This window comes from Polyodon spathula, chromosome 12 (genome assembly GCF_017654505.1).
Source record: "Polyodon spathula isolate WHYD16114869_AA chromosome 12, ASM1765450v1, whole genome shotgun sequence".
Classification (NCBI taxonomy): domain Eukaryota; kingdom Metazoa; phylum Chordata; class Actinopteri; order Acipenseriformes; family Polyodontidae; genus Polyodon; species Polyodon spathula.
In genome coordinates, this window is record NC_054545.1 from 36,038,193 (window position 1) to 36,063,535 (window position 25,343).

A 25,343-nucleotide genomic window follows, 5' to 3' on the forward strand; every position below is an offset into this window, starting at 1 on the left:
GCAATTCCATTTTTTTAACATGCCATGTGTAGTATAAGATGTAGTATCTAGAAACTGATGGGCAATGGTTATAGGCAAACTTTAAATGAGACAACTCTAAATGCCATTATTCATCATTCATGAACAGTTTGCTGGACTGCACACATTACACACACATCTGTTAGGAAATCAAATCAAATCCTGGCTCAGCCGCTGACTCTGTGTGATCCTGACCCAGTCACTTAACCTCCTTGTGCTCAGTCTTTCAGGTGAGACATTGTAAGTGACTCTGATGCATAGTTCACACACCCCAATCTCTGTAAGTCGCCTTGGATAAAGGCGTCTGCTAAATAAACAAACGTAATATAATGAAAGTATCCTGATTCATGGGTACGTGACAAATCATTACACCCTTAGTGTGATTGAGGTGGTGTGTCGCTTCAAGTTCTCAGGCATTCTTTGAAGACAGTACAGGGTGGGGCAGGCAGAATGCACCCTCTGAAGATTAAATATGGCATTTTCATTGATACTGCAAGGCTTAAGTTTTTATGATGTAAATTAGTTTTGCATGTGTCTTCTGGGATCATTTTAAGGCTGTTGTGGCAGAAAATGCAATAAAAAGGTTAATATTGTTAATATTTTTACTGGCCAAGAAACTGGAGCTACAGGGAAGTCACAGTGGAGAGTGTGAGAGAATGGGACAAAAACTAGCATTAATGACTGAAGGAAAAGGGGAGGGGAAATGTACCAAAAACTAAAGACTGCAAAAATGGGCCAAAAGAACCCTTTATTTGCAGTGACTACTGGAGGGCATGGGACATGTATAACGAGAATCAGGTTAGATGCTGAGCAGAGTACAGTATACATACGTACATACATACGTGCAGATGGACTCTATAAACCATAAGCTGTTCAAAATGCATTCCAAGACATGTGTATAGTATGCTGCAGTCTGCTCACTGACCGGGTACCCTGTGTTGTGTGTTGCAGCTGACCCCCGGCGGGAAGGCCGTGCAGGCTAACATTGGCGTGGGAGACTGGGTGGTGTCCATCGACGGTACCAATACAGAGAGCATGACCCATGTGGAGGCACAGAACAAGATCCGAGCATGCACCGGCAACCTGACACTGTCCCTAAGCAGGTACTGTACATTCACCCGACTGTCTCTGTCGCTTCATCCCAACTTACGACCTTCATGGTTTCTTTCTTCTCCCCCTTCTTTCTGTCTGCCCATTATGCTCCATAAATGAGTGATAACCAAAGCTCTAAGTCAAAGAACACAAGAGGGGTGCCAGCGATCGCCGCCTTGGCGCTGAAAAGATGTTGTCAAATAGATTTTAAATCAGAGAGGTTCAATCACGGTCCTGGAGGGCCATTCCACTCCAGCTTTAACAGGTAAAATGAGATAAGGTGTGTGGATAGAATTTTAATTGGTTCAATGAAATCAATCGAGAACATAGTTGGAACAAAGACCAGGAGTGGAAGAGCTGGCTTTGGACATTGGTTTGAAAGCCTTGGTTAGCACTCTAAGTTGCAGAGAGATTTGAATCTGAGGTGTGTTTGAAGCTTAAAACCCATGTGTGGAATGGTGAAGTGCTGGCCCTCCCTTGGAGTGCAGATATGGAGGGGAGTGGGATGAATTTGGGGAAGTGTAAAAGATTTGCTGAATTTATTCACTAAAAGACCATAGTGTACAGACTTAAAATAAATGTAGACAAGGAAAGGGGAGGGGAGGGGGTGGGCAGGTCTGTGAAACTCCTGACTGTTTTGGCAAGCGTGAGGGAGAGAGAGAGACCTTCTTGAAAAGTACTCTGCAGTGAACAGTGGTTCACCTGTCCCATATGGACTTTAACTGTTGGAGGACTTAAACCTCTTTTTAAATCAGAGATGAACGAGAAATAAAATCATGCCATCTGTTGGAATGTAATGGACCCTGTCCCTCCCTCGCATCAAACTACACAGTCAAGATTTGCTATTTTTTCATATAAGTGTTTTAGCCGCTTTCTCTGCTTTTGTCCAGAGCCAGCACTGTAAAAGATGCCTGAAATTTCCATGATAATGGCTGATTTCACAAGCTCTGATTTACTACTAATCTAGTTATTGCTTCCTTTGGTAAGGTACTCCAAGATGACATTTTTTTAAAAATGTGCAGTAGAGAATAACTGCATGTCAGGAATAGTCATTTTAAAGGGGATGTAATGCCAGCCCCTCCCTTCATTACTTTTAAAAGCGGTTTATTAAATTTTCCTTGACAATGTTGGGGCACCACATCCTATGAAAGGAATGCGGTTTGGCTATCTGACTAACCAGGACCCAGACACTAATACAGTCCTGGATGATGATGTCATCTAACTGAGGGGATGTTTCCAGTAAGAGATGATGCAGTGTGTGTGGGGGAGAGAGGGGAGAGGGGGGATCCATGCACCGTGAAGTGCAATTTACCATTAACATGGCCAAAACAGTGAACCTTGAAATAACTTGGTGGTGGTTATTTCCATCAGATGTTATAAATGGAGATTCGATAGTGGACTTCTCTTCCAGGTGAACAGTTTTTAGAAGTGTGTGGGTGTCTATCTATCTATCTATCTGTCTATCTATCTATCTATCTATCTATCTATCTATCTATCTATCTATCTATCTATCTATCTATCTATCTATCTATCTATCTATATATATAGAGAGAGAGAGAGAGAGAGAGAGAGAGAGAGAGAGAGAGAGATATAAAGGGAAGAAGCCAAAATCAAACTACCATTTGCATCCCTATCTTGCCGTTTTGTAGATGGCAAGTCTCTCTGTGATAACTATCCTCTGTTAAAGACTGTTCTCTTTAGATAATGGTGCTCGGTGACAACTGCCAGCATGTCAAACACACAGCCAGCACTTCTTACCCAGCGCAGCAGCTTGGTACCCCTGGAAGACTGTCAGTTTGTAGGATATGTATCTGTGTCTTTTTTCAAATGTTCTAAAGCGAGGCGGCTCCAGTTCTATGTATAGTTCAGTTGAACTTGCGGATGGTGAAGACCAGTAGAAGCTAATAAAATAACAAGACTTCAAAAGGCTGAAATGCAGGGCTGTCTCCTCGGAAACCTTTCTGGGTTTAGAATGGTTAAGGGATCAAAGGTGTTCTTTATTAACATCTATGGGCTTTGCACTGCATCCAAGGGCTTGCGAGCTCAGAGACAGCATCTGCATGAGGACAGAGACTGACAACTGAGCATAACACTGGAAGTTTTAAAATACAAAATTTAAAAGAAGTAACAAAAGGTCAATTGCTGTTGTGTTTCTTGAGTATGAATGGGACTGTGCGCTTGCACAACAATTGGTAGGGAGACTGAAAAGGCTGCAGAATGTGAAGAAAGGGCTGGAGCCGAGAGCCCGCGCAGATCTGGGTGGTAGGGTCTGAGCTTGTTCCCTGGAAGCCAGCTCAAAGATTCGATATCTGTCTGGGCGGATGGAGCCGCAGCCTCTCTGGAGGACCAGTGAGATCGCATGATAAAACTGAAACCTCTAAACAGTAATTGTGTCAGAGTAACATGCTGGAATAGCAAAGTAACCTTTGGCTAGCTCGGAGTTTCTCCATATCTTTCAGATGCTTCTTGTCCTAGAGTTTGAGATGCTGTATTATGACACTGCTCCAAAAAGCTGATCTTCAGAAATGTGTAACTGAAGCATATACAGAGTATTCCACATGCTGATTATGACATCACCACATTCTCTTAAACATGCAAAGTCCTGCGGCATACTCAAGTCCAGTTCAGAGTCCTGCATGTGAGGTAACCCTAGCAATGAAGACATGCACAGATGCATGCCAAGTACGTAGACGGTTATGGGACACACTATCGGTTTGCACTGGCAAAACTATTTGGAAGCATTCGTAAAATAATCTTCAATCTCGTCTCTGACATGGATTGGCTTAGCACCGCACTTCTACTGAAATAACGTTAGCAGCATGTAGACTTCAGTGATGGCGTACATTATATCCACCAGAGTTCGTGAAGTGGCAACGAATTTCCATCCAATCAAATAGTTTTTTTTTTGATGAAATGCCAACATTGAAAATTCTGTAGGCAGGAATCAATGTCGATAACAAGGCCAACGAGCACACAGAAATCTGGAAAGGACAGGTTCATTTTAACAGTGCAGGGATGCCATTGTGGCTGATTATACAAGGAGTCATGCTGCTTTACACAAGCCTATAGCAACACTGGAAGAAAGTAAATAAAGGTAAGTCAGCATTCCCGCAAGTGTTCAGCAGTTACCAAGAGTTTTTATAGCCTGGTTTTATCCAGAAAATAGAGAGAGATTTGAACCTTTGAGATTTTTATATAGTTACCTGGGATCCCTAATTTTAATGTATTAACCCAGTTTGGTCTAGACTAGTGAATCAGTATTTAAACCCAACCACACCCAGACTGCCCCCCTTGTTGAGGCATGTGTTGAGAGGTTAATATCCTGAGTGTGATGGAAGATTGTAGGGAGTTATTTCAGCTTGTAGCAGGATGAACGGCCCATTGTCTGCTTCCTGTTTTATAAGAGGCTGGCTGCCAGAGGATCTGCCCGCTGCAGCGTAGCGTTCGACTCGCTGGCCTGGCACGACAGGCGCTGGACGGGTAGCTTGGAGTCACTCCACCTCTCCTAGTGACATAGGTTTGTTGTCTTTACAAGCGCAACTTGAACAAAATGTCTTCCTCATCCTTGTATGTAGATTCTTGAAACGGACATACACACAGCTGTCTTAACAATTTCTTAACAAGTTATTAGACCGCAGAAAGCTACAAGACATAAAAAATGACATTTACCCAAGATAATTACAAAGAAGGATGTGAAACTGTACTTGACTGCAACAATATTTTGTTTGGCAGAAAAAAAACAAACCCTTAACATCAATGGTACAATGAGTCTGTGTGAGATTCCATATTCATTCTCGTCTATCTCCTGTGTGTGTGTGTGTGTGTTTGTATCTATACACGTATGGATCAAAATTTGAAATATTTGGGTCCACCCGCTAAGTATTTGCAAGACGCAGAGAGGGTGAGCGCATGAGTTCTGCATGTGTGGCTCCCACTGTCAAGCATGGAGGAGGCAGTGTCATGGTCTGGGGTTGCTTTGCTGGTGACAGAGTTGGTGATCTTTACCAAGTTCATGGCAAGCTCAACCAGCATGGCTATCATAGCATAATTCAGAGGCATGCCATTCCATCAGGATTACTGCTAGCTGGGCAGTCCTTCATTCTTCAGCAAGATAATGACCCGAAACACACCTCAAAGTTGTGCAAGAACTATCTGGCGAAGAAGGAAAGTGAAGGGCAACTCAATCTAATGATCTGGCCTGCCCAGTCTCCAGACCTCAATCCCTTAGAACATGTATGGGACTAATAGAGTCAAAGCAAAGACAGATGAGTCAAAGCAAAGCTACCCACAAGTGCCCTACATCTCTGGAAATTGCTGCAGAAGATCTGGGAAGACATGTTGGGTGATTTCCTGCTGAAACTTGTTAACCGAATGCCTCGTGTTTGTGAGGCTGTTATTAAGGCAAAGGGTGGCTATTTTGAGGAATCCAAGATTTAGAGAGAATTTTTTCTTGAACATTGCTTTGATATTCCTTATGTTTTGTATATTGTAACGTGTTTTAATTTTCAACTATTTACAGAAATGTATATTTATAGAAATGTAAAACATGGTCAATTATGAAAAAAAAAATCTAGTTTCCAGCAAGTGTACTCAAACTTTTGACTGGTTCTGTGTGTGTGTGTGTGTAATATATATATATATATATATATATATATATATATATATATATATTATATATATATATATATATACATATTATATATATTATTTATACTGAGCCCACTTGAAGAGACCAGAGATGTACCCTACTTAGCTCAATATAGAAGGTTGTCATGCTGATGCGTTGGGGAGACCGCACTGGGTTGATCCCTGGAGCCAGCATCGCAGCCGTTGTGTGTGCTGATGCTTTGGGGAGGCAAAGTGAGCTGATCTCTGGAGCCAGCATTACACTTCAGCAATCAACACAATCAGAAGGATATCTAAATCATCAGATGGAAAACCACACAAATGGATGGAGATGCAGATGGATCACACTAGTTTACTGCAAAGCTATGTCTTACTTGGTGCTTATCTTGGCGAGAGCCCAGTTCAAATCAGCATGAAGTTCAACATCTACTCTCATGTAATGGAAATCATTGTGTGTGTTTCCTGTAGTACCCTGGATAGATTTTTCAACGTGAAAGGTCAACGTCCCAGGGCACCAGCCTCTCAACTCCTTCCTGGACGGGATTGGGATTTATTTTATTTTTGTTCTCGTTTTTGACAGTTGGTGAGAGCTGGCCTTCCTCTGTACCTCGGACCTCAAACGTGAGTTCAGAATAATCCCCCAAACAAATTGACATTAATTGCTCAAAGATGTTGGTAATTGAAAAAATATTTCAGAATTTGGTTGCTTGACGTATTTTGTGAAGTTCAACGCGGCTCGAGAGATCTAAATAACTTGCAGCTGTTCGGTCCAATGAACATTTGTTGGCAAAATGCTGTAAAATTGCCACGTTCTACAAGGGGGGGGGGGATAAACAAGTACATCCTTTTAAAACCCTCAGCACAGTTTTGATTCTGTCTGGTGCGGTTTTGCAAAGTGTCACGACTTCACCAACGTCCTAGTTTACACTATACAGGCAGTCATGTCATATAAATGGACGGAACATGTGTGACATGCTTTGCTATGTGGTATATTTTAACTGCCTGGCTCATGTCACTTTGCTGTTGATGTAGTAAATGAGAGGTGCTAAATGCTGGTTAAGCAAATCGTCTTGTTTAATATACCTGTAATTGATTGGTATTTGAACGGGTGTCCCTATAAGGAGGTTGAAAATGTGTAGATAGCTCCCAGCACACCAAGCTGAGAGCCGAGTTGCTTTTGAGCCAGTCTGGACTGACCCTGCGTGGAATTGCAGCCTTGAAAAAAGGGCATGGATTTGGAGTGCTGTGCACCACAGGACACATTTTCATACCGTCTGGTTTAGGTCTAAGTAAATACATAATGTGTTTTCATAAAGCTTATTGCCTCGTCCCAAGGAGTTCCCTGTGCCGTCCCATTGGAATGTTCTGATGTAATTTAGGTTTTCAGTGTGTGTGTGTCCCACTCCCTCCCCTGGGTTCTAATTCAGCCAGTCAGCTGTGGAATCTTTAGGAGGTGTTGGAGGAGAGTGTTCACCCAATTTACCACACTATTCACACTACCTCAATAATGCACAACCAACTCAATTAAAAATATAATTATATATTTGTAAATAGCAGTTGTGCATTGTTTCAACACATGTTGAACCTACTTTAGGTAGTGCGGGTCAGGTATGAATGATTTATCATGAAATGGATTTTGTTATACTCTGGGCAAAGGTTAGTGACACCCTTGAACCCAGTACCCCAGGGGTGCAGGACTCCCTTGTGACACCTGGAGTATCAATAATGGCTCTTTTTTTTTCTTCTTGCAGAACTGTCAATACTCCTGGGTCTAATCAGAAGGTAAGAAAATAATGTTGTTGCTTTGAAAGGGTTTGTGAGCACTGCTTTAACAGCTGTTGGATTGCAGATCCATTTATTTTCATGCATTCTGTCATAGTTGCATGCCATACTGGTGGACATGCTTCAGATATTTCCCCCCCAGAAATGTAAGCAATAAGTCACACTGGAACTATGGCCTTGGTGCCCGTGCTTCATTTTGAATGTTGACAACAAAGGCAAGGAGAAGGTAAGAGTCTTATTAAATGTGTTTTAAAGGAATTGTTGGCATCGGGTTAACCGTGCTCAATAAATGAGGAGACATGATGGTCCAGTATATTGTTAGTCCTTTAATATCCTGCAAAATCATCAGTTGTTCAAGCCTTGTTCACTCTGTTGGGTTGCAAGTGAAATGTACCAGTACTGGGAATGGCAACCTACTTTAACTGTACTACTACAAATACTACTACTGTAATGCAGAAACAATACTGGGAATGGCTGGATCATTCTGACTGACTGACTGTCCCAGATTACACTGTGCAGCTGGTGCTCTGCAGTTTACTCTTAAATAAATGAGTCAATTTCTGGAAACGATGTACGGGTTGTTGTAAAAACATTAAATTGTACACTTTCCATAAAATAAAACTGCACACAACGGACCTTTTCAACTTGCAGTTTAGAGTAACCAACTGCCGCACATGCTTTGGTTTATGCACAGTGCAGTGCCTACGGATGGTTGCATGTTTTGGCACTGCTTATTTATTACTTAAGTGGGATAGTGGCTCTGTTCTTTGCAGTGAATGTAAGCCTAGGAAGTGCATCGTTATTTTTTGTTTTATTCCCCACTCTGTGTATAAATCAATGCTTGTGTAGCTTTGTGGTGATGTGTGTTTTCATTTACAACATGACTCTGAAAGCTAAAATTAGATTTGCATACCGTTGGAAATTCACTCGCCACACATGCATAAACACGCAGGCACTCAGGAATGCAAAACACTTTTTTTTTGGGGGGGGGGGGGGGGTCATTAGTTTGCCTAGCGTAAAAGATTTATCAAGTCATTAACTTTTAAAAGCATTAAATGACTTCCCAGACGGTAGTCACAGAACATTAACTCTCCCATATACCACAGAAACAGCAGTTAAAATAATTTCCAGATGTGTTGGAGCTCCATCTTGTGGGGATTTGCTGCTATTGCCAGAAAACCTTTTTCTAAATGTTTTTCAAAAAAAAGCACTGGTCCGCTCTTGCTGTGGCAGTGAGATTCTGCAAGGTTGGCATGCAGTGTTCTAGAACCCTCCTGTGTCTGCATGCCTGGACTGACACACTCCCTGATTGGGCAGCGTTTCAAGTTAAGTATTTATAGAGCAGCTGGGTGTGTACACAACACAGGGGCAGGGGAGACTGGGGAGTGAGAGAGGGGTTTTTAATGAATTTTGTGTTTATTCATTTATTTTGTTGTGGGCCTGACCTTAGTTACATTTCATTATTGAAGTGTATTCGAATGTAAAAATTGGATGTATGCAGTGTATCTGGGCCGGAATGTCTGGTCTTCCTGTCTCTAACTGCATGCTATTTGCTGTGGTTGGTTTTGCTGTATGTTGTGTGTTTGTTTCTCACTCAGGACTCGCTTGCCGCTGCCTCGCCTCAGCCCAAGTATTCGTTTGCTCCCAGCATGTCTCTTAATAAGATGGCCCGTCCCTTTGGTGCCAGGGAAGGCTCTGGCAACTCGAAATCTGGGCCGGTCACCAAACCAGTGTCCTATGTCCCCGCGGCGGCGAAATTGAACCACAGCTCCCAGGGTCCTGTCAGTGTACTGCAGCAACACAATGGGTAGGTCGATGGGCACTTTGTTCACTGGAAGCTGCTGTCTTAGGAGAGTTGCTGTGAACAGTGAAGACTGATGTGTCGGGGGTATATTTATTTCAGTGACTGCTTTTGTTTAGCACAGTATGTTTCATTTGAGAAGGAAATTTCCTTGGAAAAGTGTTGTAAGGCAGTGCAAAATCATCACCATTGATTTACAGAGCAAAACACTCCTAAGGGTGTTGCAGGCTTCTTTATTTTCACCTATCTTTGGAAGAGTAAATTTACTTGCAGCGCTAAGTTTGACTTGTGTGATCCACATGTCCATAAATGCTTTCTAAATGGACATAGTTGCTTGTTATCGGTGGTTACCGTGTGTGAATCCATTGTGCAGGACTGGTATATAACTAGGGCTTCTGATAACTGATAAACATTAAACACCCCCCCCCCCCCCCCCCCCCCCCCCCCCCCCAGATAAAAATAAAAATGAAATCAGTGTATAGCCAATAAACACCAGAAAAACGGTAGAAATGGTTACTCAAATCACATTAACCACCCTTTCCTATTTAACCAGAAAAACGGTAGAAATGGTTACTCAAATCACATTAACCACCCTTTCCTATTTAAAACAATGACTAAAAAAATACTACAAACCCTCCCGCCCTCCCAAAAAAACCCCGACATTTCCCAGTGCAGCTGGGCATTGTCCCTCCATCCTGACTTGTATCCATCATTGATCTGTTCTGAATAGTTTAAACCCAACCCAACTACTGAGTGGCAGAAAATTCCTACATTTCTAGCAGGATTTACAGTTAAGATACAGAGGATTTAAAAAAGAATTGCAAATTGTGGCAAAATGTAAAAAAAAAATGCCTAAACGCAAAAAAGCGATGTGCCTGAGACCTTGAGGGTTTTCATTGTGGAAGAGGAAGGAAAGGTACAACTTAAGTGTGCAAGATGTCGAGTTATTACTATACATATTTTGACATACACAAAAAAAACCAAAAAAATAAAACACCCAAGCATTGTGTAAAGTAACTGAAAACAGTAATTTCATAAAGTATATAAAAAGCGAAAGCCCTGAAAAAAAAACATGATTTATACAACTTGAAAATAGCTAAAAAAATAAGCACCGAAAAATGAAATTAATAAAAACTGAACAAAAGCTATATATATATATATATATATATATATATATATATATATATATATATATATATATATATATATAAAATAAATAAATTATATAACCCTACCTGCCTGTCTCATGGTGCAGGTGCACAAGTTTTACTTTGGGGTAGAGGATTTATGGGAACTACTGTGAGGGTATTACAGTGCCCTGGGTTAAACCAGCGGGTGTTGGGTGGATGTCTACTTGCTGCTGCCCATATTTTGCTACCTGCATCCTGTTTTTGTTTTTTTTTGCCACTGTTCCTCTCCAACCACCAGAGAGTGAGCGGATTGCTGTTTAGAGTGTAGAATCTAATACCACATTTGAGTCTCCTCTACCTCCTCTTCACTTTAGAGTTTCTTTATTCCACCTCCTGGTGTGTGTATCGGTTTGTGTCATGTCTGTACAGTACACAAACGCTGTTCTGTGCCAGTGAAAGTGCCGCTGTTATAACAGTCTCTAAATCCATAAACAAAGAACTGCTCGTGTGGCATTCCTTAGACAGGGCTGCAGTGCCCTAGCTGGGTGAGTTTGGCATGACCCTTCAATCCCCTGTCCTCCGCGCGGTGCCGTCAGGAAAGGGTTAAACATGAGGTAAGGTTGCTGCCAATGTGCTGAAGCTGTTTTTAGTCGCCCCCTCCCCCCCCCACACACTTTCCTCCTCATTACCCCTCGAAATGTGCTGACGGCTCAGGACTGCTTTTACTGCAGCCAACGGTGCTGGATTACCTCACAGCCTTACTAGGAGACACAGGAGCAGAATTATCCTGAGCTAAATATGTCCAGAGCGGTCCAGTTACAGGCAGGGCTCCTGGGTTGCACAGCCTCTCAGGCCAGGTGGAAACTGCTGCCATACAGAACCTCCCATCTGGGCACTTGAAAATCCCCCTTCCTCATTGCACTGTGTGAAGATCAGGGTTGGGCTGGGGGCAGGGCAGCGTCGTCCTCTTGACAGGTGAAAAGTGAAATAGAATAGATTTTATATCTTCAATTTAAAGCATATTTCCCTGTCTTTCATTTGCCTGTATTTCTGTGGGCTTGTGGACGTTTTAAAAAGTTTCTAATCTGGAGTACACCAGTGCAGTGTGTGTGTGTGCTCAACTCCCAAGGCGGCTCCAAGCCTCTCTGTGCTTGCTGAGCTGCGTTAAATCTAATTCTTTAACCGTAGATAATATTTGTTAAGATAAGATTCCTTCCATGGACTGGTGCAGCTGGCTGTATCCATGTCTCCTCATTATGTAATGATCTGTGTCTGTTTCTTCTTTTGAAAATATATCGCAAGTTGGAAGCTTACTGTTACCTTTCAAAGGCATTGGCGTGAAATGGTCAAAATATTTAAAGCATTTGAGGGAAGCTTCAGAGGGAAAACTGAGTTTTAAATCCTTTTCAAAGCCATGTGTTTGGACAGGGATGAGTTATGCAGATCAATGCTACTGTTTCACCACATTAAATCTAAATGAAAGCTAACCCAGTCAATAAAATCTCAGGACTAAGTAGCCATGCTTGCCACTAATGTCTCGTCCTATTGCTTCAAGCATGCTCTGCTTTCCTGCATCAAAAAAGCAACCTTCCTGCTGTCTTGAAGTGTTTAATGCATACATCTCTTTTGTTAACTGATCTTTCTTCTCTCTCTCTCTCTCTCTCTGTCCATATCCCTGCAGATGGAGTCTCTTGACAAGTCAGTAAACCTTTTCTGTCATTTTGCAATTTATTTATTTATTTATTTACTTAAACCTGCTTGTTGTTGATGGTTACATTTCTCCTCCAGGGATAGCAAATTTAATTTGTTGTTTGTCTCTTTTGCAGTTTATCACTTTCTGCAGGGGTGCCTTTATTGCAATGCTGTCAGGACCGGAAAACTGAATCATTCTTTTTCATTTACTCAGATTTTGTTTGTCTATCTTTCTACTATTCTTTTTCTATATATTTTTTTCCTTCAACACCCACGACTTTGCTGAAATTGAGGTAGATGACCCTATCTAAAGGCGATGTCACAAAATCAGACTATCCAATCAAATTCACTGCAGCGAGCATTCCTCGAGCTCCGAATCAGTAATAGTTTGTCGGACCATATAAGAAATGTATGCTGTGCGCCACAGTGAAAATGGGCACAAAAAACGGCACTGAAGCTACACTGTAACTTCAGTTTACCGCAGAACTACAGTTACTGTACAGTGCTTTCATAGAGTTTTAAAATGTGTTTCTTACAATGTAGTCATAATGCTGGCTTATTGCACCAATAAACAAAAGAATGATGAACCATGGGTCCCATTGGTGTGGAGTTCACGCAACACCTGTATCAGAACAAGAGTGTGTGCGAGCCTCGAACACTCTTCTTCCTCATTTGATTTGTAGGTTGAGTAAAACCTGACGATTTTTACACCATTCATTAGCATCAGTATTGTTTTTGTTGCAGAATTGGGAAAGGTGGTGGTCGTTTAGCTTCCCAGCTCTGTGCTTTTTAATTATTTTTGTATATGTTTCTTTGAATATATTTCCACAGCACTTGGTAGCACATTAAGTATCCATTCCAAAATATTCCCAATCCCTTGCTTGGGTGGAAACGTGTAGCTTCATTATTTTAGTCCGCTTGCTGGTGGTTGACTTGGATTCAAAGAATCCTTAAACATTCAGTCGTAGGATCTGATTGGCGGAGAACGTCCAGGGTCCTGCAGCATGTTGTCCCCAGTCTGATGTCTAGAGCACAGTAGATCCAGAACACTCTATCAAGAGTGACCGGGCGACTCTCCGGTGACCCAAGGATCAGTGGTCCCCAGAGGATCATTTTTATAGCCTTTTAAACACACTGCAGCATAGCATTTGTTTTCTAGCACCATTGCAAGGTTGAACCCTACTGCAGTGCCAGCCTCCTCATTGTCCTGCGCTCTCTCTCTCTCTCTCTCTCTCTCTCTCTCTCTCTCTCTCTCTTCAGTGCCCTCATCAGTAGGTCCAAGGGGCAGCACCCCCTGCTCTCTGAAGGCACGTTCTTTGATGAGCTCTACCCAGAGTCCAAGTAAGAGCAAGGCATCTGCCAGGCCAGCCTGCTACTGCTCTAGTCTTGCTAATAGCCCGCTTTCTCAGAATAACCCTTTTCAGCTGTGGATTGAAGCTCACAGCGCTGCCCCCAATGCATTAGGCATGAGTTCTGATTCATACTCGATTTGTGGGCTGCAGAAGTCTTGATGTTTCTATGAAAAATTGGATTGTGGTTGCATCATTTGAATGAGGAGGAGTGCCTGATGGGCATTTATCAGAAATGAACTCAATCTTAACGGATCTCCTGAATATCTCCGCCTTTGCTGAGTCTGCTCGAAATGCGCTTTTATTTCAGTTTGCAAAGCTGAACCAGATCAGATGTTGAAGTTGCGCGCCCATTCTAATCTCCCTCCTGGGTGCAAGGTTAATCTGTTTAACTGTACGTGTTAAAACTTAAATAACTGAAGCTTTCACTGACTGTCTTCAAAGCCCATGTACAGAAGCATCCGTTAAAAGTGCCTTCTGAAGATTTCTCTGTGAATCAACTCCCAGTTGTCTGACTGTGGAGGAGAGACCCTTATAAAGCACTTGGGCCCTGGTCATGTATGCAGGACTGGTGGCATGTATCTCACTTTAGAAGCCCTGTAGTAGTCCTGAAATGGTTCAAAACAGTTTGAAACTGAAAGCATGTGAAAGGTTTACCTGATACAATACATGGTGCTGAGATGCTCTTGACTAGCCTTTTAGTTTTCTCTCCTGCTGTGTTTTTGTTTTTCCATTTTATCACACCAAAGTGATTTTTAACAAGTTCAAACCCATTCCCTGTGCTCAAACCAAAAGCTACTCTGACCTTGTTCTGGACTTTGTACAGAACTCCAGAATGTCATTAGTGCATACATTGCAAACCAAGCCAGTGTATCAAGGGGCCAGACCAAGTCCTGCAGTTCGGTATAGGCAAGGGTTGGTCCTTTACCACCCAGCCTTTGAGGGCAACCCCTGGTTGGCACAGGAGGGGCTACCCATAGTCACCCTGTGCCTTTAAATGAAGCCCAGACTACTCGACCCCACTTGGTTAGGAAGTGCAGTGATGACAAATGGACCCAGACAAGTTAGCACTCATTTCCAGCAGCTGCCTTTGAGCAATGGGACCAGGTTTTATCTCACAAGAAACAAGTGTTGGCATGGAGAACACCGGAGCTTTAGTGTTTTAGTGCTCCTCCCCCCTCCACATTGTGTTTGATGGAGACTGTGACATGCATTCCTTTGTGTGTTGCATGCAGCTAATTGGAGAGCACATGATCTAGTTTAGATGTTGCTCATTGGTTAGGAGTCATGCATGGGCAATATTAGCGTTACAGCACCCTCTGCTGTTGCTACACTGGAATCTACATTGTAGGAAAATGACAGTGGATTTTTCTGCAGCATGCTTTGTGTGTGTTTGTCGGGAGTGGTCATTTAGCTTTTTACAGAATGTGGATACAGTTTTGTATGTGGCGTTGGCTTGAACTTTTCCTAGTGTTTTATGCCTGTTCACTAACATTGTTTTTTTTTTCCCCAGGATTTTTCAAGTAAAATTAAAAGCACTTGACAGTTTGTAAGGTTCACATAGAACATGTGATTTCCATTAGCAAGCTGAAATGACAGAATATTAGTGTCACTTCCAGACTGTCACAGGGAGCTCATTCAAAACTAGTTTCAGCAGCAAGTTATTTAGGAAGCGAGCAGATTTTTTTTTTTTTTTTTTGCTTTTTAAATTCATTTTAGACATTTTATTTAATTGTTGCATAGGCTGTTCTGGATTGTTGCAGTATGGAGGTAACATCAAGTTAACCCTACCCAGAGGCTGTCCAGTGCAGTGGCCTCCGCATGGTTTGTGTGTGTGTGTGTGTGTGATTCGAGAGAAAGATGGAAGCACTAACCTCTACCCCTCCTCCTCTCCACCACACATCCACCTGAAGGCACTCCCTGCGGATGGACCAGGTGTCATGCAATTTGTCCAACGACTCTAGCAAAAAGAGGCTGATGGAGGACACACAGGACTGGCAGCCTCGCACTGGCACCACCCAGTCCAGGTCCTTCCGAATGCTTGCCCAGCTCACAGGCACAGAGTTCAGTAAGTCAGGCAGAGGAGACCCTGGTGGTCACGGCTGTTTTGGTGAAGGCAGGGGGTGGGGAGGAAAGGCTTGAGCGAGACTTACACTCTGGACTGTATCCACGGTCCCTCTTTCTTGGAGAGCCACATAAAGCACTTGTGTGTTTTATAATGAACTGGTTGCTGTAATTTCAATGCCAGGCTGTGTGTCTGGCATATTGGGGGTGTTTTTTCAGGGCTCTGGCCCTTACTAGCATACCATAGTATGAAAAATAAAACAATGTTTCATAACATGGCAATTCATTCATTGTAGTAAGGAGACAACAGAAAGTTATGCAGTTATTATAAAATGATACATCCAAGAATAATCCCCTCATTGCCTGGGGTGATGAATTAGAAATAAACTTGGGGTGCTAATCCCATCGGGAGACTGCTGTGTACTCTCCATGCACATTAACATTATGGATTTAACTCCACTGGATGTTTTTAGACAGAATTTTAGACATTCTGTAATACATCCTTGAAAAAAGAATGAAGACATGGCCTGTTACAATACCAGAATATCTTGGTCTATAGATCACACTTTTTTTTAAATTGTGATACTGAGGTTTATACAGCGTTTGTGCTGTGATGTGGAGTGGAGCAGTGTCTGGATTTAGATTAGTCAGGAGGATTTAAACGTGTGTTGTGGGGGTTGCTGACGCATATCTCTCCTCTCTCTTGGCCCTCAGTGCAGGATCCTGATGATGAGAACCTAAAAAGGTCCCGGTAAGCCGAATGTGTGTGTGTGCTTGTAGTCAACCCTTAATACCCGTCCGATTTGGAAGTGTGCTTTAGATTAAGATGTAACTTGGATAGATTTGGCTGTTAAGGGTGCGCTAAAGCCTTTTGTTAAATTAAACTAACATTGTGTAATGTTTGTGTGGAATCATAACCTTTTATCTAGAAAACAATAGTTTAGTGAATCGTAAAACACTTTTGTATTTTTACTGAAACTCATCTGTTGCTATTGGAGGTAATAGAGCTGATTTGGGCATTTGTGCGTACTGCTCTGTGTGGATGGTAGAACAACCCTTTCACCCAGTTGCATGCTAGAGTGCGGTAGACTGACTTTGTGTGCCCAGTTGGAGATTTCATTACTTGCCTATAAAGAAGTGCAGATTTCTGTAACACTTTTTTCTTTCTGCCTTTTCTGTTTCTTTTTAATACTGTCCCTTTTTTCTTTCTCCTGACCTTTTTCTTTCTGTGCTCGCCTTCCAGGGAAAAGTTCCTCACTGAAATCAAGAGCCCACGTTATGCCCGGCTGCGTGACTGGCACCATGAGCGCTCTGCCCGCTCCCTCAATATCTAAACCCGACAACCACAGAACAAAAACACAGTTAACAAAACTAATTAAATACAATAAAACATAGTATAAACTGGGAGCGGATTGCAGTTTCACTCTGGCCTAGCTCACCAGGCAAAGCAGACACCTGAATACTGAGCCCAATGACAAATACTCTTAAACAAGAGCAAAGAAATGTGATGAATACACTTGTCAAGTAGATCTGCATCCCAGTGTAACCCACATCTGTGAATGCTGTAGCACAGTAAGCTGTAATAAAGAGAGAGCTTTTTATGTGTCTCTTGTTTTTCTCTTCTGATTTCCTCTGGATACCTTTTTGAATGCCATTACCTGTTTTTACTCTCTGAATTCTAAACCGTTTAGCTTTGATGTTTCATTGCTGGTCTTTCATCCTTGTGTTCTCCTTTTGGAAGACTAACTTTGTTTTTGATGCTCTTTTCTGCTTTTACAAATACATGAACTATTCACAAAACTCCTGGATTGTTGACAGGTTTGTTTGTTTGTTTATTTAATGTATTCGCTGTAGTGATTTCAAGTCCTATTTCTTACTGGGATGCCTGTGACTACACACTTGCCTTGTACAGTAAACTATGATTGATTTGTTTGCTTATTTTTACCAATATACGTGTGGCCAGGTGAAGCCCTGGAGATTCCTGTGTGTTCACAGTGCTTGTGGAAACCAAATGCAGCGGCATCCTGTCCTCAAATACACCGTAGCAAAACAGCGCTGACACACGTCTTTTAAAAGGGCAAAGAATATGGATCTAATGAGCTGTTCTTAGTATTGCATTATCACAGGTATCAACTTGCAAGGGACCCTCAGTATCCTTCCACTAAACAAAGGGTCTCCTTATTTGACTGGCATTAGCAGCTACCAGCACTTTGTCTATTTGCCTACTCTGTTGTGGGTATGGTTGTCTGACTTCCAGAGCAGACTTCCAAATCAACAAGAAAATTAATATTGATTTAATGTAAAACAGTTCCGTATTTAATTTGTAAAGCTTGGTGCTTTTCATCAGAGGCACTGGGATTATACCATTGAGATCCTGCTTTGCAAACTGTCTTTTCGTAATTTTAATTAAAACACAATCGGTTTGATTTGAATGGTGAAGCTTTTCCCAGAGTTGCTGTTCTTTCACTGGCTGCTTTACATTCCCTAAAGGTAGTGTAGCTTCAGATGCAGTCACGCACGCTTTCCTACCTACTTGAGATGATTCAGCTCTGCGTGCATGGGGCACTCTGGTCCTTGGTCTTATTAATATTGCATCTTTCCACTTGAAAATCTCGACAAGGGCTTAGTACAAGTTACAACACAGAAACAGAATTTAGTATTGTCCAGAGACCTCTTAAGTGTGGCTTTGCCTGGTGGGAGATGGGATAAAAACTTTAATGAGCAAGTTAATGAAGCTCTTAGTTCATTTCAGTGGCTAATGTAGCTGCAATAGGCATGTGTCGCGGTGGAGGAGGGGGTACAACTAGAGTTGAACCAGGCATGCAATCTCCTTATCTTTTAAGCTGCAATCTGGAAAATAGTGGGCAAGAGAATTTAGAATTGGGTGTGGAGAGCGATCCTGGAGACTAAAGCAGCCTAGTTCACAGACCAGGTACAGCTTCTCCACTCTGCCCAGCAATGTGCCTCAGCCCTGCCCTGGATGGGAGTCCCACTCCTAAGGTAAGGGAGGGTTCCATTGGTAGTAACTGGTCCTATTTGAGAATCCACATGGTTGTTGGCCAAGAAGTCACTGGTTGCTCTACTATAGGCGGAATGAATAGAGGGTTTTGTGGACTACGTCTCGCCAACTGTAATGCAGTGCAGCCGTCTGCCAGGTTAAAGCTCAGGTTTACCTCTCGTGTGAAGCTGTCATGCTGTATTTATGCTACATCATGACAAACTTACGGAAATATAGAATGGGGGTTTTCCCAAACACACAACCGCATGCAATTCACTTTTTTTTTTTCACACAAAACTGCATTTGCGGTTCACTGAATACAGTGTGGTAACTGTGTACCTACATTCTGGCAAAGCAAGGTGCGGAATGTTTGTTTGCTTGCTGTTGAGGAGGGGGAAGCAGGGCTCTGCATGTGTTTAGGCTTACTGTGGATTTCAGAAACAAATCAATTTCAAACCGGCACTGAAAAACAAGCAGAGCCTTCTATCAGACTGTAACTTTCCATGTGCCAGAAGGAGAATGTGAGCAATTGCACATAACCAACCACATTATTTTCAAATCTGCAGTAATGTGGAAATATCACCTGACGAGTAGGAGCCCGTTTGTGCTTCTGAGAAGTGTAGTGTTCTGTGGCTTTATTTGACAATAAACCAGCCACAGGTACACGTGAGGACTGAAACGTGATTCTTAAGAATGGCAGCTGTTCAACATAAGCAATATTTCTCAGCTCTGTGTACACAGACTAAGTGACATGCTGTGTTGTGTTATTGTGTGGATGCTGGTGTCAATGTGAGGTAAGTGCTTTGGCACCTCAAGGCACATTTTTATACAAGTACAGACATACAATGAATAAAGTTAAGTTTAAGAAGGTGGCTGCAAGAAAAGTTTGCTTTGAGGAGGGAGTCTGTCAAGAACAGGGAGCTCTACACCAACCAACGCTTAATGAACTGAAACAAAGTGCAGGCTTCCAGTGGCATTTGATTTCTGACATTTGTGATTCGACAGTGTTTAATTATCAGCCACTGTGTTGGTCTTTTGATTTTTCTGTACTAGACTGGAAACTTGATGATGGAACATGATAATTATTAGTGCGCTCATGTTGCCTGGTGTTTTACAGTACAATGTAAAGCCATTGGTGGCATGCGAAGTGATACACTTTTTTCGGTTTTTATTCACAGCCATGAAGTGAATCAGCCTGCTGCCAAGACGGCATCCACTGTGGCAGCTGTTGAGAAACCCCATAGCGGTCTGGGTAAGAGGCACTGACAGACAAATCCGCCCGGATATATTCTCCTTTTAGAAATGAACAGCGAGACACGGCAAGAGGTGCATTACAAGAGATCAATAATATGTCTACTCTATTTGCACAAGACTCCGCTACACCTTGCGGGCTTATTGAAGTTAGATAATTATTGCAAGCAGCAGAATGCAAAACACAAGACCTCTGTGCATGTGAATTGACTGTGCCATACAGCTGAGTCAGAGTCACAGATGCTAATCGCAGTCGACCCTACTTAAAGTAATATCATAAATTGAAATAACTCCATAACAATACTAAGGTAAAACTCTAAGAAATGTGTACACTTTTATCTTCTAGTCAGTCCCAGATTGGTGCTGATCAGAGTTTGTGAAACTGGCTCATAGTCTTTTTGTAACACACGTTATCTAATGCCATTTATATGGACATTTCAATGTAAAAAAAAAATTGTCTGTTTATCTGAAAATCTTGTACTGGGCATAAACAATAGAATTTAAACCCCTTTAAAACCATCAGTGTGGCGACACCTTTCCAGGCCCTACCTAATACTGTATATACATGCCCCTCTCACTCCCTCCCCCCTCAGCCAAGGCTCCTGCTCCTTCCTCAACCCCCTCATATCGCCCTCCTTGGATAACGGACCCAGGCTTCGCTGACCGATACCGTCCTGACAAGACCAGCACAGTGCTGACCCAGCACAGCCAGCCCGCCCAGCCCACGCCAGTGCAAAACCGTAGCTCCATCATGCAGGCAGCGCAGCAGGCTCCCGAGGGCAGTGGAAGGACCCCGGTGTGTGGGCAGTGCAACAAGATCATCAGGTATGGCCCTCTGACAAGCCTGTCGAGATCTGTAGAGATCCAGGGTACACGTGTGTGTGTATGTATGCATGTACAGTGGCTCTCAAACAACACAAAAAATTCCATAATGGCAAAGTGAAAAATAAAATCTACAAATTGTTCTAAATTAATTACAGATACAAAACAGAAAATAATTGATTGCATAAGTATTCATCCCCTTGAGTCAATATTTGGTAGAGGCACCTTTGGCAGCAATTCCAGCCATGAGTCTGTTTGGGTAAGTCTCTACCAGCTTTGCACATCTGGACACTGCAATTGTTGCTCATTTTTGCAAAATTGCTCAAGCTCCGTCAAGTTGGATGGGAACCTTTGGTGAACAGCAATTTTCAACTCTTTCCACATATTCTCAGTTGGATTGAGGTCCGGGCTTTGACTGGACCACTCTAGGACAGTGACCTTTTTTGTTTTTAAGCCACTCCACGGTGGCTTTGGTTGTATGTTTGGGGTCATTGTCCTGCTGGAAGATGAATCTTCTCTCAAGTCCCAGGTGTCTTGCAGACTTCAGCAGGTTTTACTCCAGGATTTCTCTGTACTTTGCTGCATCCATTTTGCCCTCTATCTTCACAAGCTTTCCAGGCTCTGACACAGGGAAGCATCCCCTAGCATGATGCTGCCACCAACATGCTTCACAGTAGGGATGGTGTTCTCAGGATGATGTGCAGTGTTAGGCTTGCACCAAACATAGCGCTTAGCATTGAGGCCAAAAAGCTCTATATTGGTCTCATCAGACCATAGAATCTTCTTCCACTTGGTCTCAGAGTCTCCCACATGCCTTCTTGCAAACTCTAGCTGAGATTTGATGCAAGTTTTTTTCAACAATGGCTTTCTTTTTGCCACTCTCCAATGAAAGCCAGTTTTGTGAAGAACCCAGGCTATTGTTGCTGTATGCACAGTGTCTCCCAGCTTAGCCATGGAAGACTCCTTTAGAGTTGCCATAGGCCTCTTGGTGGTCTCCCTGACTAGTGCCCTGCTCACCCGGATACTCAGTTTCTGAGGATGGCTTGTAGTAGACAGATTCACAGTTGTGCCATATTTTCTCCATTTCTTAATAATGGACTTTACTGTGCTCCGGGGGATATTCAATGTCTTGGAAATGTTCTTGTATCCTACCCCTGATTGGTGTTTTTGAAGAACCTAATTCCGGATTTGCTTTGAATGTTCCGTCGTCTTCATGACGTGGTTTTTGTTAGGAAATGTACTAACCAACGGTGGGACCTCCCAGAGACAGGTGTATTTAACCTTAATTCATGTGAAACACCTTAATTGCACACAAGGGGACTCCATTCAACTAATTATGTGACTTCTAAAGACAATTGGTTGCACCAGAGCTTATTTAGGTGTGTCATAGCAAAGAGGGTGAATACTTATGCAATCAATTATTTTCTGTTTTGTGTTTGTAATTAATTTAGAACACTTTGTAGATTTTATTTTTCACTTTGACATCATGGAATTTTTTGTGTTGATCAGTGGCAAAAACTCCTAATTAAATCCATTTTGATTCCATGTTGTAACACAATAAAATGTGGAAAAGTACAAGGGGAGTGAATACTTTTGAGAGCCACTGTTTGTATGTATGTATGTATGTATGTATGTATGTATGTATGTATGTGTCCATTCAGTATTGTATTGTAACCAGACTGAGTTCTAGGATCAGGATCCCTCAACAGGATGTATGTCATGCAGTCTCCACTGACTATCGCTGTGTGTTTTCTCTGGATGCCTGTGCAGAGGCCGATACCTGGTGGCACTGGGCAGATCCTGGCACCCTGAGGAGTTCACGTGCTGCCAGTGCAAGGTGGTGCTGGAGGAGGGAGGCTTCTTCGAGGAAAGAGGCTCCATCTACTGCACCAAGTGCTACGACAGCCGCTACGCACCCAACTGTGCCAAGTGCAAGAAGACAATTTCTGGAGTGAGTGCACGCCCCAACTCATTAAGAATTTATCAACCTGTGTGTGTGTATAAAACTACTGATCCAGGAGATCTTTGGTTACAGACCCAACTTGACTAAAACTCAGTGGTAACCTGGTGACTATTTATCAATGTTGACTGTTTATAAGGTAGTCTTGATGTCCCATCTCATGTTGCCATGGACCCAGAAAATAGATAGGGAATATGAAATTCAGAAGGGGTGTTGGGAACCTTTTTTAACCCTAGATACATGCAGTAATCTATGGGATTGCAATTGACTGAACTGCCCCATCTCTCTGCCAGCATGTCTGTGCTGTAACGTGTGCTTGTTTGCAGGAGATCATGCATGCCTTGAAGATGACCTGGCACATGCAGTGCTTTGTATGCACTGCCTGCAAGGCCCCGATCAGGAACAAAGCCTTCTACATGGAGGAGGGGGAGCCCTACTGTGAGAAAGGCGAGTCACAGCCTTCTGCCAGCTCAGGCTCTATGTAATGATAGACCCAACTTCATAGCCAGCTAGTATCTAAAGATTTTAGACAGCTACTGTTATCACCCAAGTGGCCTTACAGTCTTCTTTGTTTTAGTTAGCCTTTTCGTAATGCCTGTAGTTGTGTAAATGCCGTGTGTATATATATATATATATATATATATATATATATATATATATATATGAGAGAGAAAAAATAATATTTGTATTTATTGTGGACTAATTGGTACCTTTTTTTATAAAATCCTTTGACTTGTAGACTATGACAAGATGTTTGGCACTAAATGCAGTGGCTGTGACTTCAAGATCGATGCTGGAGACCGCTTCCTGGAGGCTCTGGGCACTAGCTGGCATGATACCTGCTTCGTCTGCGCTGTGAGTCCTGCAGGCTGCTTCTCTTCATTGTGTATGTAGGGTCTATAGGAAGATACAAGCTCAAGGTCAGAGACAATCTCATGCTGTTTGCTGAACCCCATTACAATGAATGTTGCTATGGCAAATGACCAGTCCATAAGGTATTTTTTATTAAAGGTTTGCATTGTAATTAAATATCCTGTGCTATGAAATTATTATTATTTTTTTCTCTCATCTTTGTTTTCCCAGATCTGCCAGATTAACTTGGAAGGGAAGACCTTTTATTCTAAGAAGGACAAGCCCTTGTGCAAGACCCATGCGTTTTCACATGTCTGATCTGAGAGAGACACACACACCCACATACATACATACATACATACTTACATACATACACACACACACACACACACACACACACACACACACACACACACACACCCCATACATGTATATATACAAGGGCGCTGGAACTAGGGGTGCTGGGGGTGCGGTAGCACCCCCTGGCATTGCATGCCTTCCATCATATACAGGGGTTACAGTTTTGTTAAATGGCTTTCAGCACCCCATTTTAAAATAATCCAGTGCCACTGCATTATACATACATACATACATACATACATACGCACACTCAAGCTGAACACCGGACAGAAGAAAACCACGATTCCAAACAAAGCTACACTAACACCCTTTTTCTTCTTCAACCCTCTCTCCCTCCCAAGCCGTGAGACTCATGCTGGGCTCCAGGTGTCAGCCACAAAAACAACTCTGTTGAAAGCGGTGTAGGCAGCTGTTACCAGTGGATGTTCTCATGAGAAGGGCTCTGACTTTTCAGCAGTTTATAAAGGCAAGCTATTTGGGAGAATCCAGATTTCCAGCTCCACGCATTCTGCAAATTAATATCCATTCTTTTTCAAGTGTTTATTCCAGTATTCACACATGTGTCTAGGAAGGGTGAGTTCAAGGGCAAGGCTACCCCCACAGCTCCAGAGCGCTTGATTAGCTTTGAGAACGAGCATGCTTGGATTGTACAGAGGCTGTGTTTCTGTAAATGGGGGGTGGAAAATATCTGTTACTACTACTACTACTGTTATACTAGTCATTTTCTTTTCAGCTTTTACAGGGCCGTGCTGTCATAGAAACAAAGCTGTGAGTGAGCCAGGTCTCGACTGGTTTAAACAGGATTACAGGACTGAAGGTCCAGAATCAGTTCATTGCATCAAAATCACCAGGGTTGTGAAAAAGGGATAAAAAAAATAAATGTATTAGAGTATTTTAAAATGATTATAACTATTATTATTATTTTTTTTATATTTAATGTACTTTAATGGCGTTTACAGATCAGCAATGAAGCTGCATGTGAAAGATTCTCCGATGGTGTATTATACTGCATACACTGTTCCATAACAATGACCATTTAATATGTAATCTCGTGAGATCTCTTTAGTAGCTCGGAGCTGTGTAGATCAAGGGGCAGTGCTTTCTCCCATGTCTCAGGCCTGATCGAGGAACCACTCTGTTGTTGTGGGAGGGAACAGTTTAGTTTCCATGCCTGTCTTTAGTCTTTAGGATGGACTTCACTTTAATTGCAATGGCTGGTTTCACAGGCCTAGATAAGCATTAGTCTTGAACTTCCTTACTTAAGATAACCAGTGTTTCACCTCTTTAACATGCTTCTGTATCTGCCTCTGTGAAGGTTCATAGGTCACTGCCCCGGACACATAGATAGTGGATGGGATAGATAGGATGCCACTTCAGCGATGTCTGAAAAGCTTGCCATACTGCTGTGAGCACATACCCAGCTTTGCTAACAAATCATGTGCCACCACTACTTTCACACACCGCTGTGTATGTAATAATAATATTATTTAAGTGCCAGTCGACTGTCTTATTTGGATCACTAGCCATGATCACGTGTTCTCAGAGC

The 25,343-nt window shown here is 42.4% G+C and overlaps 1 protein-coding gene across 2 annotated transcripts in view; it reads left to right on the top strand.

The window, feature by feature from the left end:
• Positions 1-23,832, top strand: part of LOC121324164 (PDZ and LIM domain protein 7-like) — a 37,961-nt gene extending 14,129 nt beyond the window's left edge. For both annotated transcript variants that reach the window (XM_041265705.1, XM_041265704.1), the window contains 9 exons: positions 970-1,121; positions 7,488-7,518; positions 9,117-9,325; positions 19,731-19,804; positions 20,397-20,628; positions 22,396-22,576; positions 22,912-23,032; positions 23,325-23,440; positions 23,669-23,832. In XM_041265705.1, coding sequence (XP_041121639.1) covers positions 970-1,121; positions 7,488-7,518; positions 9,117-9,325; positions 19,731-19,804; positions 20,397-20,628; positions 22,396-22,576; positions 22,912-23,032; positions 23,325-23,440; positions 23,669-23,755 — 1,203 coding nt within the window. In that variant the 3' untranslated portion in view covers positions 23,756-23,832. The remainder of the gene's footprint in view (positions 1-969; positions 1,122-7,487; positions 7,519-9,116; positions 9,326-19,730; positions 19,805-20,396; positions 20,629-22,395; positions 22,577-22,911; positions 23,033-23,324; positions 23,441-23,668) is intronic.
• The last annotated feature ends 1,511 nt before the right edge of the window (positions 23,833-25,343 follow it).